At 37.1% G+C, this 19,444-nt stretch overlaps 1 protein-coding gene across 1 annotated transcript in view; it reads right to left on the bottom strand.

The window, feature by feature from the left end:
- PIK3C2G (phosphatidylinositol-4-phosphate 3-kinase catalytic subunit type 2 gamma) overlaps positions 1–19,444 on the bottom strand; it is a 188,359-nt gene that overhangs the window by 71,178 nt on the left and 97,737 nt on the right. The window contains exons 18-23 of the mRNA XM_072351379.1: positions 10,937–11,117; positions 9,662–9,769; positions 7,295–7,387; positions 5,123–5,252; positions 2,796–2,932; positions 390–559 (exon numbers count right to left, since the gene is read on the bottom strand). Coding sequence (XP_072207480.1) covers positions 390–559; positions 2,796–2,932; positions 5,123–5,252; positions 7,295–7,387; positions 9,662–9,769; positions 10,937–11,117 — 819 coding nt within the window. The remainder of the gene's footprint in view (positions 1–389; positions 560–2,795; positions 2,933–5,122; positions 5,253–7,294; positions 7,388–9,661; positions 9,770–10,936; positions 11,118–19,444) is intronic.

Genomic DNA, 19,444 nt, shown 5'->3' with positions numbered 1-19,444 from the left:
ATTTGGGTTATTCCGTCAGCATGGAAAAGGAGCTGTCAATTAGACACGCATATGGTTTGGCATTCATTATAGAAACACTGCTAAAGAAAAAATAGAAAGCAGAATCTTTTTGACATAGGCCAGTCTACTATTCTGTTCACTACCCAAGTTAATCTAATTCAAATTTCTGATCAGACAAGGATTTAGGGCTTTTTGCTAATTTGTGTTTAAAACTGAAAGGGGAACTCCAACATTTAATTTGAACAACCTTTCTAGTCATTCCTATATTTTTTGGATGTTTTGTGAAAAATCGAAAGAAAAAAAGAATGATCTTATTTGTACTTTTTTAATGGGTACTCAGAACATCTTTTTACTGTCTGTTTATTATACATATTACTGTACATACTAACCTTCTTATACTTCCAAATGTCTGTGCGTGACCTAAAAATCTTCCAAAATCAATGTGAAACATGTGTCCAGCATTCGTCAACATTATGTTGTCATTGTGTCGGTCACAGACTCCTAGAATGAAGGTGACAACACACCAGCCAGCACAGGAATGAAAGAAATTCCTTATTGCCTAGTTAATTAAACAAAAACACTTATTAGAAAAGTAGAGACATTTATTCTTCTTTTTCTTATGTTTTTTGTTTGTTTGTTTGTTTGTGTGTTTTTAAGTGTTCCTGGGATTGCTTAAAGAACAATTAATGCAGACATTTGAAAGTTACACTGCAACAACAATATTACGCATGAAGTTTTTAACTAGTGGTTCATAGACTCTTGGAATTCTGTAGAAAACTTATAAGGTGAGAGGTACCTAAGAGAGGTACCAAATAGAGTATGAGATCAAACCAAGTGTCATGTAGAGAAAACCAAAAGAATGATTAAACTGCAAACCAGTCTAGCTTTACTGTTTGATATAACCTACTCCACTGATGAGCACTTGTACATAGCAGAGATATGTACTTTCCCAGTTATTCTACTCATTCAGATCTATCCTATCAATCATTACAGTACTACACCGTGGCACTGCTTTTTGCCAAAAATGTGTCTACAACCAACATAGGAAAGAGTGCAAGCTGCTGATCTGCTTACCAGGACACCCTTAGGTGGGTTCTGTTTTCTACTAAGTTCTGTGAGAAGTATTTAACTTCAGACTTCTCCTATTAGAAGAATCTACCCAATTACTTTCACAACACACACAACATATGCATTCATCATCCTCTCTGTGAGGAGAGTTGTTTCTGATTAAAATCGTGATCGACTCTCTACCTGAAAGCCAAAGGAATAGTTCTCATCTTTTTTCTTTTTTCTTTTTTTTTTTTTTTTAATCTTATAAATAATACTTTAAGAACTCTAAATGCAATTCTTATTCAGAAGTCTTAATCTTTCACAGGCATCAATCACAATGAGATATCTGGACAACACCTACATGATGCGAGGTAAATCATTATTCAGGCAATCAGGATTTCCATGTAGATTGAGGGTGGCATCTGCAATGGCTGATATGGTGAATGACAACACTATGGAAGACTTTAGGCCACAGCACGAGGCTCTGGTGTCTGTACTTTATGTCTAATTGTACTACTTACCCACTTAGATGACCTTGGATAAAACACCTAAGCTTCCTGTGATTCTGTTCAATCAACCATAAAATGAGGATATTAAAGCTTATTCTGCATAAGCTTTCTGAGCACCCTAAGTACAGTATTGTATGAGTAAAAAAATTACTAAATAAAAGAGAAAGATTAATTCACCAGTAAGTGTAAGGTGAATATATAGCAGCAATTTTGTGCATGCCCTATGGAATCAGAGTGGACTGCATTTTATGTTTAAAAAAATGGGTAGAAATTGGTTTTATAAGATTTCACGTTAACTGTACTTTTTTACAAAGAAAACAGGTTTTCAGTCAATAACTAATAGCTAAGTATCTTTTCAATCAGTATATTGGCTGCAGATCTAACATAACAGTGTAAACTGGATTGATCCTGTTTAATTGAATCTACACAATGTACTAGGAATTCAGATGTTCTTGTTGAAAATATGAACAAAAACCTACAGAAATAACTATAAAACACACTAAAGATTATCAAACACATTCATGTTATATATGTCTACTAATGAACTTTCAAAAAAGCACTCCATTTACAAAATGATAACGCTCATAGACTCCCTATAAAATTGATTTAAAATGTTGGCTGCTAATCTACTGCTGGCATGAAGAAGGAATAAAAAATTGTACCAGCAACACAAATAGTAAATGCTTTTTAAATGGGCCTCAGAGTATGCTCAGCAACAAAGACTGAAATTCTTTTTAAGAGGACATCTCTGTTTTTGTAAATTAAACTGGTTTCTTGGTGCATTCAGAATTCTTGGTTTACATGGGATCCCGCAGTGTGAAGCGAAAAGCTTGATCTAATGTATCATACAACTAGGCAGTTTCTATAACACAGCTTAACAAAACCCACTGAGATTTTGCACTGTTTATATAAAATCAAGTATTTCAAGAGCTGAACTTAAAAATATATATATATATTGGAGATCAAAATTAAATACTTCAGATTCTCTTCACTTTATTGTTTCTATTTCAAAACATCTCTATGATGTGTTTTTATAGGCCAAGCATTACAAAGCGGTTGATCCAGAGCAGTATCTCTGAAAAGAGAATGGCAATTTAAATCAGTTCCCTGGCTTCTATGCCTGTTACTTGTTTGCCTCAAGTGTGAGTCATCTGTTTTTGCCACATACTGTCATTACGCTTTCTTGTTTCGAATGACATAGGATGAAATATATAATAAGGTTCATTATGATGTTACCTCTTGGTAACTGGATTCCAGACGATGGTGATGACGGAACCATTTTTTAATTGTGTTTTCTTTCAATGGTCCTATAAGTCCGGATTCCCTGTGGATCTTGGCTAGTGTGGTAGCATCTGGCACCATCTGTACAAGTCCTAATCAGATACAAAAGGGGTCACATGAGAGATAAGCCTACAACTTTAAAAAAAAACATGAAGACGGACAATGCATTTACATGTGGAAAAAATGCATGCTTAGAAGCTCACAAAACAGTGAATTGAATCAAGAAGATAGACAAAGATTTATTTTTTCCTTTGCCTTTAGAGACAATAAAATAAAAGACAGGTAGTGAAAAACGGCAGTTCCATGAAGAGATAAAATCACCAGTAACAATTTTGCATGCATAACTGTTTCAAGGTAACAACAAGGCCAACAAGATTCAAAGCTGGTATAATGTGTGTGCAAATAAAAATCTGTTAAAATAAGTAAATAAATAAATAAATAAATAAATAAAAATCAGATGCTTACTATGGAGTAGAAAGTTCTTTCATATGCATTTATTGTCAAGAAAACTACAGACAGTTTTTTCTCCAGTATATGATACTGATCACAGCTAGAGACAGCACTACCAGTACTGTCAGTGCAGAGACTAGTCTGATCCAAGGTGACATACACTGGATCTTCAAAATGCAAAAGAAACCAAACATTTTGCAATGCTTCACTTGAATCTTATGTCCTTACTGCTTGTACTTAATTCATTCTGTGAAAATGAGAGCTGGTTTGCCAGCCTTCTGTTGCTGTTCCTGTATATGGTCCCCTGGCACCTCACTCTGCAATGCTGCATTACAGGAAGGACTTTTAATGAATTCAGCTGGTGACAGGCTTCTCTACAATGCCATACCTGGAAAGTGGTATCCTCAGAGTGCTTTATCTACTTTACACTTATCTGTGTTTGCTTGAGTTTTAAGTGATTCCTGTGTTCCCATGACTACATAGTGATCATCTCCTATCCCCCTTGAGTAGAAAAGTTGGTTCTCAAAGCAAGATGCTAGCCCAGGACTTGGAGGATCTGAGTAAACAAGGACTTTTGCACATGTTCTCTACGACCACAGACATGTCACTTGGTCCTTTTATCCTTGATTATCAATTGTAAATCAGTTATATAAACACTTCTATTATTTTTAAGGGAAGACACTGTAGGGAAAATCTGAAATGTTGAGAGGTTTTCTGCTACAATGGTACTGAAAGGAAGAGAACATCAGACAAAATATAAGTTGCAGATGTTATCTACATCTTTCTTGGCAAAAATCAAATTAAGTGTTAGTGTATCAGAGAGACTACAATACTATGTTCAGAAGTAATATTCTTTATTATTTGCCTTTGAAGTGGAAGACTTCAGGCTTTGAATCCAACCTCTACAAAGAAGGCAGGAGTCTTTTTCAGTCCACCTTAATCACATGCCATGTGTGTGTGAAGTTATCTGTACTCCTTCATAGTCCCTTCAGATCATTTATCCTCTCTTGTTTTCTCTTTGTGGCTCACATTAAAAATGAATATTTTTTTATTATTGCTTTTTTTTTTTTTGGGGGGGGTGGGGGGGGGAGGCGGGGGGGAAGGGACGATTGATTTGGAGGGTTGATTTTCTACAAAAGATAATCTGAATACATCAGTCAACTGCCATGAAAGGAATATTTTCAGTAAAACATTTAGAGAGTCACTGAAAAATAGTAAGCTTTTCGCTGTCAGTAATTTTTTGTAGCAGGCAATTGGCATCCCTGCTACAGCTCTACTGTAACAACCATAAAAGAGAGAAATAAAGCTTTCAGATGAGTCAGGTTTGCCCTAAGCAGCATAAAATGCAAGAGTTATATTTCAAATTCAACATAGGAAAGCTGTCACCACTTGTCTACAGGTACCTTCTGTAGCCACAAGCTTCTAGGTTCATTTAAGCATCTTTGTGGGATCACACTGGATTAAAACTTTAGTAGCTACAGCAAATTTTCTCCAAGGCCCTCTTTTTTGATATGTGAAGTTACTTTTAAGAATACAGTGAAAGCTGATGGTATTGAAGCTTTTGCAAACTTCTAGCCTAGGCTGCTATAAAATCAAGTTAATTTGGCTGTACTTCTGGAAAGCAATAAATATTCAGGATTATACAAGCATATGATCTAAGGCCTGAATAAATGAAGTTCTGAACTATTTTTTTTTTTTTTTATTTTTTTAAACAAGGAAAGTTGAACAGGACACTCATGAAAGAAAAAGTTGAGATGAGGTTATTTCTGTACCATTGTTTACATGAGATATGAATAATGTGATAGGAGTAATTTTTGTAAACTGAAACTGACCTTGGCCTTTTCCTGTAGATAAACATCTATAAACTATCATTTGCATATCCAGACCTTCTTGGAGCCATATGTTGTCCATCACTCGAATAATTTGCAGAACCAGCATATCCTGACGTAGATCATCTCCTATCTGTTAAAATAGCACAAGAAATCCAAGTTTCTTCTTCAATTCCACAGAGTTTCATAATTAATTTGGACTATTCCCTATCAAAAAATAGCTACATTTATTTTACAGTAATACCCTCTTGTTTTTCTTCAAATTTGCTAGTTAACTTTCTGCGTCAGAAATAGAACAGAATAGATGGCACAAGTAGGCAGCCATAGAAATGGTAGCAAATGCTCTCTGATTAACAGCCTTTCTGATTATTATTCTTATGCATTTATTAAGGCTTGAAAATTTAATCCGGAGGTAGGATCCTAATTTAGCTGCATTTTAAGTCTACCTAATGCTAGATCCCTTTTCAAAAATGACAGCATTTGACCTAATGTTAAGCTTCACAACTTGGAGTTTGCAGCAGGCTGAGGGGAAATTTATAATCAATTTACATTTTGTCCGAGACATAATTCATAATCAGTTTCAAACAGTGGTGCCTGCTCTCCCCATGGAGTCTGTTAAACAACAATCTTAGTGAAATGGGGTTGTAATTGTAGCCACAAGAGGTAATGAAGAGATTATCTTCAACCATTGCTGGATAGTGGGATAAATTGCCTGTGAAAACAACAGGCCTGCTTTTATTTGTATCTACTCCCTGCCCCTAACCTCATCTAAAATACATGTGACTTTTGCTGATATTGTCAAATGTTTTGCTCTTTTGTTCTTTTCTTTATATAAACACATTTCAATCCACAGACATTTACAGTCACTAAATGAATAATTGAGGAGACAATTTTATCTTTAAAAATAAAAAATCCAAATCTATCTTTCCTTCACTTCAAGATAATCTTGACTCCAATTCTTCACAGTACCTAGGCCTGAGAAACATACTCTTTCCACTTACTTACCCTCTTATACTCACACATACAGTTCCTAGAAAATTAAGCACATATCAGTGCTTATTATTTCATGTATGCACTGTAAATCATGAATAACACTTGAATAACAGTAAAAATAAACAATACCTTTGTACAAGGGGTTGCTGACAGGAAAAATTATGTCTGTTATAGTGCTCATACAGCAGACAGAAAATTGGTGGTTCTTGAACATTACCAGGCAGGGGAAATTCTGAGTAGGTGGAACTAGCTCAAATATTTAAATGCCTTATGGCAAAGCATTTACACAAGAAATTAGGAAGTACTGTATCTCACATAGATTCACAGGTGAAATAAGAAGCTTTCTAAATATTCTGAAAACAAAACATTGCTAGCCTACTCTAGAATGCCTGGAGAATTTCTATTCCTGGCAATCACACTCTGTATTATTTATTTATCTATTTATATCAATTGTTATGCTTTGGGATTGGAACATGATATTGCCAGAAATCAAGGAATAATGTCTTTCTTTGGCAACATCAACTGCTTTGTTTGCATCAGACATTTTATGACCTTCAGTGCTCTTTTAAAACCAACACCCACTGTTATGGAAGACATACACTTTTGAAAGAGAAACAGCTCTAGATCGCAAGTATTGTCTTTTTCTTATGGACATAGCACTGTCCCAGCTACAAAGCTTTGAAGGTGATAACTGCAAAATAAACTAGAGTACTAGTCAGCTCCTCCTCCAACTAACTACTGAGACAGAGACCCTCTGCAGTTCTCTCTGCCTCTCCTTCCTCAGCCCATTCCCCCACAGTGGCTGGTAGGGTTGGAATTAAACACTGCAGCACTTTGATTTGTGAGAGACATATGGACATGGTTACAGCAGGCAGTCATACTGAACAATCTCTTCTTAGGACATGCCCTCTGACTTTGCATGGTTAATAAACCAGTTTTAGAAAATAAGCTTTATATTTGAGCCTGCAAGAAATAATTGGTTTCTCAATTAAAAAATTGAGTACATCAGTGTATTTTCTCTGTATATTCCAGTGAAAGTTCTAGTATCAAAAATAACTGTGAAAAGTGAAGAACACAGCCAAATCAAACATTTTCAGGCTCTACATTTAAAACATAAATCAGGTGAAGTTAAAATCAGCCTTTTGCATACAAAAGGAAGTGAGGATTAGAGAAGTAACTTACCTTAAAAATAATATTGATATTTCCACTTGGAGCAGTTGCATTGATGAAGGAGATTTTTAATGGAAAAGCATTGGATGTAAAAAATGAACACGACTTCAGGAAAAAAGAAAGAAAGATGACAGCAGTAACACATACACAAAACAACAGGTTAGAACAATAATGCCAAAAATGGTACCATCTTTCACACTGCTCAATATCTCAGATAACAAAAACAAAGAATTATTGATATTACTGGCTGTTTAATTGGATCAGAAAAATGAGAAACTATTTTAACACTGACAATTGTTCCACTCAGTAATCAGATTATATGAACAGATAATATTTTACATACAAATTCTTCACTTTCATCCAGTTTTCTAATGCTAAACTTTGTCTGGGATATAGTAAACAAAAAAACATTAGATTTATCTAATGAGAAACTGCAAAGCAATGAAATATCTTCATTCCCATTTTTTCTCCTGCAAAAGAATTACAGATGATATGGTCTTTATGGAAGCAAAGAACTTGTTAATCTCATTGGTCACCTCATGCTGACTAAGAATACAGTAAATTCTGAAAACCACAATTGATTTTATGTGGAATTTGTCTTAATTAAACATGAGAGTTTTTTGTTTAATGACCTCTCAAGCTCTGTAGCTCCTTCCACCTGAAGATCTCAACAGGCTTCAGAAAGCATTAATGAGCCAAGCGTACCAAATCCTGTGTGAGTTAGGTTGGTATTATTATCATCATTATAAAAAGACAGGGGGGAGGGGGGAGGGGAAACCTAACAACACAAGAAAAGACAATGGTAAATTAATGCCCTGGTTTCTAGAAATAATGAGCACCTCAAACCAGATACTGCTGTGCTTACTTGGTGGAGTGTAATAGAGGCTAATTTTAACAAAACCACTACTAGTCACAGCTGTCTCACGCTTTTCATCTAAAAATCTCAAAGCACAAATTCAAATATTGTCTTAGCCACACCATTTTTCTGTAACATTCAGTAGCTATGACTGAAGAAGAAATCTTGAACCCCTATGGAATTCTGACAATTGAAATGTCTGAATAAGTACTTAAAAGGTTACTGCCATACAATGCATTAGTGATAGAGCTGTGAACAGTGCTTGCTACTAGTAAAACTGATGGACAATTAACTACATTTGAGGGTATTACGAGCATTTAAAAAATGCTAGTTTGTGTGATTACGTTAACAAACAGATAAGTAAAAAAGCTGCAGATATTTATAGTATTATTAAAACCTATAATGATATGAGAAAAGTGAAAAAAATCTCCTCAGATTTTTTACACATTTACACATTTTGTATCTCTCCAGCCAAGCTGGTGCAGTATAAATAGCATGATTGTATGTTGAAATACTTCCCTATTAGTCATTATTTCCAAAAAGCCTGAAAGTAGTGAGAAGCAGCAGGCTTCAAGTTTTTCCAACTTATATCATCCACAATTGGCCCAGACCTGCAGGGTGCTGGAAGACCTCTGTTCTGTGAGAGATCAAGGCTGAATAGCAATTACTTGGAGAATCACAGGTCAAAGACAATTGAAGGGATCAGCACCTCTCAGAATCAGGTCCGCTGTGGATAATGAGCCAGAGAACAAAAATAGAGCACAAACTGCTATAATTAAACAGCTATAACCAATAATATATGTGGGTCTTCAGATTTGTTTTTCCCTGCTGCTGGATACCTTTTCCTTTTGTAGACTTGGAACAGCTTATTTCTGGCATAATATTGATTATGAAAACATTTTAAACAACAAGCAACTGAGTCTTAGTACTGTGGTCAAAGTCAAGTTAAGCAACGCTAAACAGTATTAACTGTTTCCTTTACTTACAAATCACTTTTAATATGAGTTGTAGACATAGGTGAGTTACCATGAACACTCAATTTCAATATTTATTTCTCAGCCAGTGCCTAGTCTCATCTAAGAGAAAATAGAGTAGGTCTAGATCTTTAGCTGTTCCCATCTGTAACAGAGGAAAGTCTTGGATGGGAAAAAATTGTCATCAAGTGCTCCATGGATAGAATGGAAAACAAGTCGTTTTTATGAGATCCAAGTGCCTTTGCCAAGCTCAACACCACAGCAGGAGAGCTGAACTAGGAGAAAACTGCTGAGAGTTTGAAATATGTGCTGCTGCTGCACAAGGTAAGACAGATAGGCAATACCTAGCCCCACAGTCCCCTTCACCTTTGCCTTCAACAAAGGCCCCCAGTTTCAAGGAGATTAGTCTGGATGTCAGTTTACCAGATAACTTATGCTTAATACCAGCAGGATTATTTTCCAGCCAGTGTAGCCATTCAATCTCTCCTCCTCTTCATATTAAAATACAAACAAACAAAAAACTTAATTCATTGCATGAGCTAGACTTACATCTGCCTCTATGCCTTGTACAACAAGTGCAGGGTTCAGGGGAAGTCGGCAAACTTTTACCTCCCGGAAGAACTGCTGAAGTCTATTGAGTTCCATCTTTAACACCTCCTGCAACAAGCACATCATTACGGCAAGATGAAAGAATATAATAGCAGTTCTTAAGTCATTGTCTTGCTATATTTGAATCAAACAATCAAATTTCTGGAACAAATAGCATCCATGTAAACATTTAACATTTAATGTGGTCAAACTGAGGTACAGTTATTAAAAAAAACAAACAAACAAACAAACAAAAAAAACAAACAAAAAAACCCAAACCAAACCAAACCAAACCAAAAAAACAAAACAAAAAAAAACCAAAACACCAAGCAACCTGTGATTTTACTCTATATTGAGATGCTTTTACTATCTATCCAGGTTATCTCCCTGTTCATGCTGTCATGTAGGTTCATTTTTGACACGCTTCTTTAAGTGGCTGATTAGTCTCACACCTCCTCTGCTGCATCTCATGTCTTTTTTGCCATTCTGGATAACTTTACAATTTGTTGACTCAGCACTGTGATCTCCCTCACCTAACAGTCAGTGTGTCAACTGCAAGGTTTGGAAGTTCCTCAGTACCACGGTAACTACAGTCTGGAGATTAATCTTAAAGAGATGAAATATGCAACAGTCATTTATAATGTATCACTACTATATCTTTTTCTTTACATGGATTCTTCTCTTTGTAAATATATATATATATTTATTTTTACTTCCACATTTGCTTTGCTGCAACACAGAATATTCTGAAAAACATTATGAAATCTTTGAAATCTTAACAAGGTAAAAAGAATTCATGGTAACTTTCATGATAACAAGCAATGGCAGGTATATTTTTATCTGTCTTTTTGGCTTGCTTCACAGAGATCTCAGCAAGAAATTGTTTTACACTTCAGGTAAGTAACGTAAGTTGTCTTGGAAAATTAACATTTGAATTGATAACATACCCATGCAACATAAAAGCTGCACCTGCTGGAGATAACTATAAGTCTTCTACCGCCGAGAATGCATCTCTGCAGTTATACCTGCAGTATTAATTATTGACTGCTATTTATGAGATATGAAGTACTGGACATTTTGGTTGGCTTTGTTAAGGAATGAGAATGTTCAGCATGTTAATGACAACTCTCAGCAAAGCTTTCAAGGAACATGGCACCTCTACAGGAGACATATTTTGGAAAGATGTTTGGAGATGTTGAGAAGCTTAGATGGAAGGGGAAATTTTTTTTAACAAACCTTTCTTTTCGTGTCACTGGCAGCTTTTACTTTTTCAGCGATATCTTCCAAAATTCTGTTAAGTTTCTCCTCCTTAGAAAATTCATTATTCAAGGTTTTCCCAGAAATGAACTGGAGAGCAGACAGTAATTTCCGATACCAGGTTTTGAAATGAACTTCATTCTGTGCATTCTTTAACAGCCTGAAGAGAGGAGGGGGAAAAAATCAGTGTATTTAAATCTGATTTTTATTTTATAACACTTTCAGAAGCAACAAACGTACTGTAGACTAATCTGTATTTGGTGGCTTTAGGCAACTTAGTAACATAGAAAGAAAGAAAAATGTTTATTTTTTGGTAGTACTGAAGTCTCATTTATAATTAATGAGATTCCAAATGTGATGAATCAGTAGGAATTTACCACTTCTTATTGTCATTCACAGTGCTGTGCCTATATTCCTATTTTTTTTTTCTTTTTTTTTTTTTTTTTTTTTCCTCTGGTAAGGAAAGTTTACAAAGTGCAAATAAGCTGTAATTTTTTTGGAGTCCAGCTTTAAGTGTATATCTCTAAATTTATTTTTTTCTCTTCTGCCAGTACACTCACCCAAACACATATATCAGCTAGGAGGTGCATTTAAAGACCATTTTAGTTCCAGAAGCCTTCACTAATCTAAGTTGAGGAGACATTAATGAAATTGGCACTATTCCTAAGAAAAAATGAGCCCACTTTGTTCCTTTCTTTGCTCATTGGTGTTTGTCTTAAGCTATAATTCAGCTTTCAGTTCCACTGAAGTTTGTAAAAGCTTTGGAAGTAGAGTTATTCTCTACATAAAAGTCAGATGTAAAATGAAACCCGTGCATTTTTCACAGGTATACCATGCTGTTATCTCTAATTACAACTTCATTTGTGTTAGTAAAGCTGTGTGAGCTTTCTGTTATTGTTGTTAATTGAATGGATGACTGGATTTTTTCCTTGATGAGAGACAGAGTTTTTGTACAACTTTGATTTGTTTTTGTAAGTGCAGACAGAATCATGCGCTAATTTATACAGCCACTAACATCCCAACTATTACCTGGGATTTCCCTATCACTGAAAGACTTATGGATTGCTATTTTCCTTTTTTGCCCTTAAGAACTGTCCCTGTAATGTCATTAAGAACATCCCAAACCTCAAATTCCTCATAAGTGCCTGGATCTTTATGCAGTTTTTCTTATTTCATGAGGTTACTCAAATTTAATAGATAATGCTACTTTTAACAGGACAGAAATCGGAAAAGTTGACTGTGTAAACATAGCACACTTCAATATTATCAAGCACTTCTATCTAAAGGTAAAAAACTGTATTGACAGTAGACTCTGTCTCCTTCAAATCATATATAAGGCACCACAATATCAATACTATAGTGCATGCATTTTTTTGGTAATGAAGTATTCCTTCACCTTTCATAAGGCAATCACTTTTTAAATCCTCTTTTCCTATAAAGTTCAATGAAGAAAAAGACACACTGGCTTCTGAAAAACCTTTCTGGTTACACAAAAACTCTGAACATCTAAAGGTATATAAGTACTGAAAATCCCGGAAAAATGTGCAGTGTTTCTATCTGAAACATCTAGACATGAAAGGAGAGGTACATGAGAAGTTTATCAAACTCTCTGAAGGAGACTGAAATAACATTTCTTCCTGTACTTTGGTAATAATAAATAATTACTTTTTGGGTAAAAAAAAAAAAATAAAATAAATAAATAAAATAAAAATAGTTTTTGCAGTGTCTGGTGGAAGGCAAAACCCAGCACACAGACAGTTATGTTCCTATCCTGTACCCTCCACCACAGACTGAAGATGGCTGTGAGCACAAGCATATTAGGTGGCTAATAAATCAATTTATTCCAGATTTCACATCTGCTATCTCCAAGTTTCCATGGGATATAACTGTTTTACTTGAATGTAGATACCTTGTGTCATTTTAGATGTCCTAGAAATTCCCATTTGGCCTCCAGCTGCTTCCATAGAAGGACACAGGCTTACCAGAGGCAACATCTGATATGTGCCAGACCCAATCTCTCGTTTAATGAAGAAGAGACAAGCTTAGGCTCAATGCAACTAAACAGCTTGCATTTTCCTTGTATCACAGGTAGAATGAACATGTTCCCCATCTGACCAGAATGAAATACCTCCCAATTCACAATCATGTCTTATTCGTGTCATCACTTTTTGGCTGTACATAACTTTGTGAGCAACTGTTGTCAAGCATGAAGCACAGAAAGAGTAAAATGCATAAGAAAACCTCAGATGAACATCTCAGGAACTCAATGAGAACTGCAGCCACCGCCATCAAACCAGAGTGACACATTAGTGTCACAAAAACAAGGTCACACATCCTACTAGTTTATTTTTTGTTGCTATTTGTTATGTTTTAATTTAAAAATAATAGTATTCTTGCTTAGATGCATTAATTCTATTACATACAAAGATTGCTTCACCTTCAAACACCTGTTCCGCGGCCAAGGAGAGAACTGGCTGAGGACAGCAATCCCAAATTGGCCTTTGCATCCTCTGGGTGGAAATCCCAGCATCAGGCCTGAAGAACCTCACAGGCTCTCCAATGCATCCCCCTGCAGTCCCAGTGCAGCCACCCAGAGGCCCTCTCCTCCCCACCCCTCTCCTTTGGTATCAGGGCAGAAGAGATGCCACCTACTCATGCTGTAGGTGCAGAGGTGAGGGATGGGAAAGGACAGCTGATACAACCCTTGAAACTCAACAGTTTTTAATGACTGAGTCTCCTTTGGCTGCCAGTCGGATGTCAGTTTGCTTTGCTCCCCCTCAGTTGCTATGGGCACTAGGATGGCTCCACTCCAGGCAGCTGCAGGGTGCTTGAGAACCCTGTGCCCCAAAACTCTTCCCACTGCCTTGCAGAAGTGCCAGCCGCTGTGTTTGGGCCAGCATGTGGCACTCAGAATCCTGCTGTCATGGCCACCGAGCTGCCCTAAACTGTGTTGAATTAGTGATAGCCCCTTCTTGGGTGGCAGTCAGAAGTCCTCAGTGACATCTAATGATAGGACAAGGGGCAATGGGTAGAAGTTGGAACACAGGAGATTCCACATAAATACTAGGAAAAAACTTCACAGTTAGGGTAACAGAACATTGGAACAGGCTGCTCAGAGAGGTTGTGGGGGTCCCCTTCGCTGGAGACATTCAAAACCCTTCTGGATGCATTTCTGTGACCTAATCTAGGTGTTCCTGCTCTGGCAGGGGGATTGGACTAGACGACCTTTTGGGTGCAGGTGCATTTATGAAAAGACTACATCACCGTCATTTATATTTTGAACCTGCCAGATTACACCAGTGCAGAATTTTCTGTACGCACTTACATTCACATTAAAATCAAATCCCAAATGTTTAAATCATATTCATAGAATCATAGAATCACCAAGGCTGGAAAAGACCTCTAAGATCACCTAGTCCAACCATCCACTCACCTATCACCAATATTTCCCACTAAACCATGTCCCTTAAACATTTCTTGGAAACCTCCAGGGTTGGTGACTCCACCACCTTCCCTGGGCAGCCTATTCTAGCACCTGACCACTCTTTCAAAGAATAAGTTCTTCCTAAAGCCCAGCCTGAATCTCCCCTGATGCAACTTGAGGCCGTTCCCTCTAATCATACTGCTAGTTACATGGGAGAAGGAGCTGACCCCCACCTCACCACAACCTGCCTTCAGGTTCCCTCAGTCTCTCCTCATAACGCTTGTGCTCCAAGTGAATATTCATTTACCTAATCTATTTTTCATAGTAAATATTTATAGAAACCAGAAATGCTACTTTTTCATGTTGATATATCCCTCTTATTCTCTCAGACATAGAACATTAAAACAACTTTAACTTTACTAAAATTGAAGGCCTAGTATTTCACACACAGGAAGCAAAATAGCACACAAAAAGGTATTATACTGTTTTTAACAGTTACTCTACACAGAAGGTGGATCAAACCAGCAGACCCATGTTTTGATTTTTTTTTTTCTAATTATTCACATAGAATAAGCTTAGATAAATCTCAGTGCAAGCACAAGCTTAATAAACACTGTTTCAATCCATGAAAAGATTATAGGTCGGATTCAGATAGTTTCTGCATAAGGTGTACACGAGGACAGAGGATGGATAGAGTTTGAGTCCTTTCAGATATGCTTCTGCAATCCAGGCCATGAGGAATTTGAAGCAGTCATTATGATCTCACTGTTAAAATCCATTTCCTGCCAGCTGCAACCCAGCACACACTCCACAATCTGAATCCACACAGCAGCTTTGACAGTCCATGTGCTTCCCTGCAGCCCCAGGGGGGTCTTCATCTCAGTGCTCTGCTTTCAAGATACCCCCAACGAAAGCAGTAGAGGCAGCACAACTCCCTTCTGCCTGCCTACTGGGGTAGGCATGCTTTTAAAAGCCTGTAGACCTCAATTTTCAAAATCATTTGGATTAACTCGGTCTGACTTCTATGTTCATTTCATAAAAGCAAGTCCCAAGGAGGATACAAAGGACAGCTTTTAATGTGATGACTCATTGTAGGCTTTGCTAAAATGTTTACTCAATGACTGAACAAATACGTAGTTGTAATTCTGTCTTTCCAGTTTCCTGGCCCACACATCTTCACTGTGCCATTGCAAGAGCTTGGCAGAGATAGGAAAATTTACAACTTCTGAGGTCACAGGATGGAAAACTAATCAAGATACTGATGAAATTTTCAAGTTAGGACTGGACACCTAACTATGACAGAGGAAGAATACATTGGAATGATTTAAAACTCAGGGCTGACAGTAAAAAATACGTGAAGCTTTTTTTTTTTCCCTCCCCTCTCTCCCCCCCCAACAATATTCACAGCATTCTTCAAGATGGAACTCAACAGAAAAGCTTGCTTGATATCAGGTCTAGCTAGAAGATCTTTTTCTTAAGAACAAGAGATATTTCCTCACTCTTCAAGATTCTGACTTGGGACAAATGCCCTTGCCCTCAGCAAGGCTAGGGGAATTCAAATGCACTGTCCAGAGGTCATTTTCTAGGACATAGCATAATGGGGCTGGAAACTGAAGGGTTCTGACCTGAGAGTTAGCAGTGAAGTCAACTAGACTTCCTCTGTTTAGCAGCAGTCAGGCATATGCCGGGATGCCTTGAGACATGCTCCTAACATCCTTCTGCAAATAACTGCTTTTCTTCCTTTTTATATTCAACCACTCCACACCTGCAGGGCAGCTCAAGCCTTCTTTTTCCGGCTCCTGAAGCAGCAGAAGTGTGTGTTTGTGTTTTCCAGAGAGAAAAAATCAAGAGGGCTGGAGAAATTTTACCCGCAGGGCAAATGGGAAGATGGGACAGAATCCAGCCGAGTTGTCTCTTGAGTCAGAGAAGGACAAGCAGTGCTAAAACCACAGCTCTGGAGAAAAGGGAAATGAAAAGAAAATAATATTACGAAGGAAAGGCATGAGATGAGATGCATCTTGTTATCAGGTGAGCTGTTCACATTCTACTGCTACACTGTGGGGAGAGGAGAAAGCTGGTGCCCAAATGGCTTTGCAGCAGTCACAGTCAGCTCTCTGGGTTGGAGCTGGCAGGCAGGTAGAAGAGTTAGGCTGCTCAGTCAACTTTCCTGCTTGAACATCTGCTCCTCATCTCCTTCAGAAACTGGAACACTGTAAATAAGAATGTAATGTACAATAGGACAGATTAGCTTGCAGACAGCCTATTAGTCTACTCTGTAGCAAAAGACATTCAAGTTCTGGTGGCAGTGTATAGACCCTAGTCAATTCAGTGTTTACAAGTGATATCTAATATTTCTTACACAAAAGCTGTACCCACCAGCACACATGCTGTGCACACTTCGCTCAAGGTGTTTCAAAGTCAGAGACACACCATAAAAATGAAGCTCTTCAGGGTTTCAAGGTAGTGCTGAGGTCCTTACTGTCATGGTCAGCTTCTGGCAGAATAGGACTACTGCTAATTATAACAACAGTTGATTTAAAATGTTTCTTTGCAGCTCTACATATCAAAGAGTAGCACATAAAATGCAGTTCTTTACTGCTGCACAAATTCCATGTCTAAGGTTTCCATCCAACCTGATTTTCATTAGATATCTTGCAGCATTCTTAAGGTGTCAATACTGCTTTATATTGCCATGGAGCAGTGGAACATGCCTGGAGCATACGAGGGATTTCATTTCAATATCCTTGAAGAAAACGTCTTACTGTTAGCACTTAAAAAGGTAAATAACAGGTAATTTGCCAGAGGGGCAAATAAATTTCGGCTTTGCAGATTCTTAAATCCTACTGCAAATTACTCACTGAAACAAGTATAAGACAGAAGACAAAAACGTGCAGTTGAAAATTAGTACTTCCATCTAGCCTGTGAAGGGTCATGAGGATGAGTAGGCAATTGCTGCTATTAATTATCTGGTTGCAAATAAGATCTTTCTTAGTCTTCTCTTTTATCTCTCCAAGATTACATTGTGCAAGGTTTACTTCCCTACCAGTGATGACACTAATAATTCCTTTGATAGAGATATTAACATAACAAATACTGCGCAGCCACTCCAAAGAATTCCAAGAATTGCCCTCCATCTCCTACTCCCACAACTGCCCTGCTTCTGTGCAGGGTATGGGGTATAGAATTCATCTTTTTTATTTATGAACTGGTCCTCTCAGGCACGGCCAATTTAGAAACAGACACATTCTAAGGCAGTAGGGTGCCAAGCTGGCAAATCTGCCTGTGGCTTTTCTGATGACTTTGCCAGTGCCTGGGACAGATGACTGAACTTGATGTGCCCAAGACAGTCTGTAGGATGGCAGCTTTTGCTTCAGAGAACAGAAAAGAACACTTGCACTTATTGCAGTGTAATCTCTGTTCCTAACCTCCTTCATAGGACCTGAGAGGTAAAAAATCCTTCTTTAGACATCAAAATTGAATTTCATTTAACCTGCTGGAAAGCATTAAGGTGGCTCTGTTCTCACAGTCAGTGTACTCTAGAAAATCTAGAATAATAATAGCCTTTTTAAACTAACCCCAAATTTTAAGAGGGCTTGATCACACATATTGTGGCATGGAAATCAGCAAAGCAGCAGATGTAAAAGCAAATTAACAACTGAGAAGCAAAATAAATAAATAAAAATAAAATAAAATAAAATAAAATAAAATAAAATAAAATAAAATAAAATAAAATAAAATAAAATAAAATAAAATAAAATAAAATAAAATAAAATAAAATAAAAAATGTAAAGGCATAATGCACTGAGAACAACGCAGATTTTGCAAGGTAGGCTGAGGAACAAAGTCAAGTGGGCAGAACAGCTAACGTACAACCAGGATGAGAAGGTCACAGCAGCCCTCTCAAATGATTGTGGTACCAGGCATTTTCCGTGGAATTACAGACAGACAATGAAAGGTCATCCACTCAACTGGAAGGACTCAGACTGAGCTCCCATTCACTCTCCTGTCCTTTGAATAAGTACAAGACCATAAAAAAAGGGAGAATCATAACAGAATGGGCAGATCACCAGTTTCTCTGCTGATCTTTCTTCTCTCATTTGTTTTTATTCTAGAAAAAGAAGAGAATGAGAGTTTACATTTCTTCAGGAGACTCAATGAAGCATTAATTTGTCTGAATATTTCCAACCAAGTAATTCTCCAGGATGGAAGAGTAGCGTCTGTTTGGAATCTTGCAGCACCAGTTCACTTTTGGTTCTTCACAGCTCTCACACAAGAAACCTGCAAGTCATTCTCACCTGCCACTTCACATAAAAAATAACTGCTCTTATGGACTCATTTTTAAAAGCATTAGCCTGGAATGGAAAGTACTTCTGTCTAAAGTAAAATTTTGTTTTAAAAAGTCAGAAGATACATTTGGTTTTGTTTTTCTGATTCATTTTTTCATCATGGTAACTTAGAACAGATGTCTAGCATGTCAGTCTCCCTTAGACAACAAAAACTATGGCAGACGTAATATACGCTACTAAGCCTTGAGAAACAACATTTCTGTGAGAGCCTAATCTCTTGAAGATCTTATGAACTAAGCAACAGAATTTGCAACCAGACAAATCACTTGATCCAGTAAATTCAGTTGACCACATTCCCCCTACACCCGTTGAATGCCTTCACTGTGGAATATATGTCCTGCTGACTCACCAAAATTTAGCAGAAAACAAAGACAATGCTATGTCCTGTGAGTAGATTGCCAGTGCCTGCTGAGGTTGCCTAGCAGAGCAACGCTTTTGCTGATACATAATATAGTTAGTTATAGTGAGAAAATAAACTCCAGATAAAATCAGCTGTTTGAAGTAGAAAGAGCATCTGCCTTGAAAATGAACTGCATAAAGAATTAATAAAAGAGTACAATGGTGCACACGCACCACTTATCACTACCACAGTGCAGATGCTTCCTACTCTCTTAGCAAGAAATAATCATATGTAGAAGATGTCTTCTGCAATTGTTTGAATGGACATATTAATATAAGTAATACAAGAACTGTCTAGTAAAACAAAGTGCCAGCAGT

Source organism: Excalfactoria chinensis, chromosome 1 (assembly GCF_039878825.1).
Source record: "Excalfactoria chinensis isolate bCotChi1 chromosome 1, bCotChi1.hap2, whole genome shotgun sequence".
Classification (NCBI taxonomy): domain Eukaryota; kingdom Metazoa; phylum Chordata; class Aves; order Galliformes; family Phasianidae; genus Excalfactoria; species Excalfactoria chinensis.
This window is presented reverse-complemented; position numbering and strand designations above follow the sequence as displayed.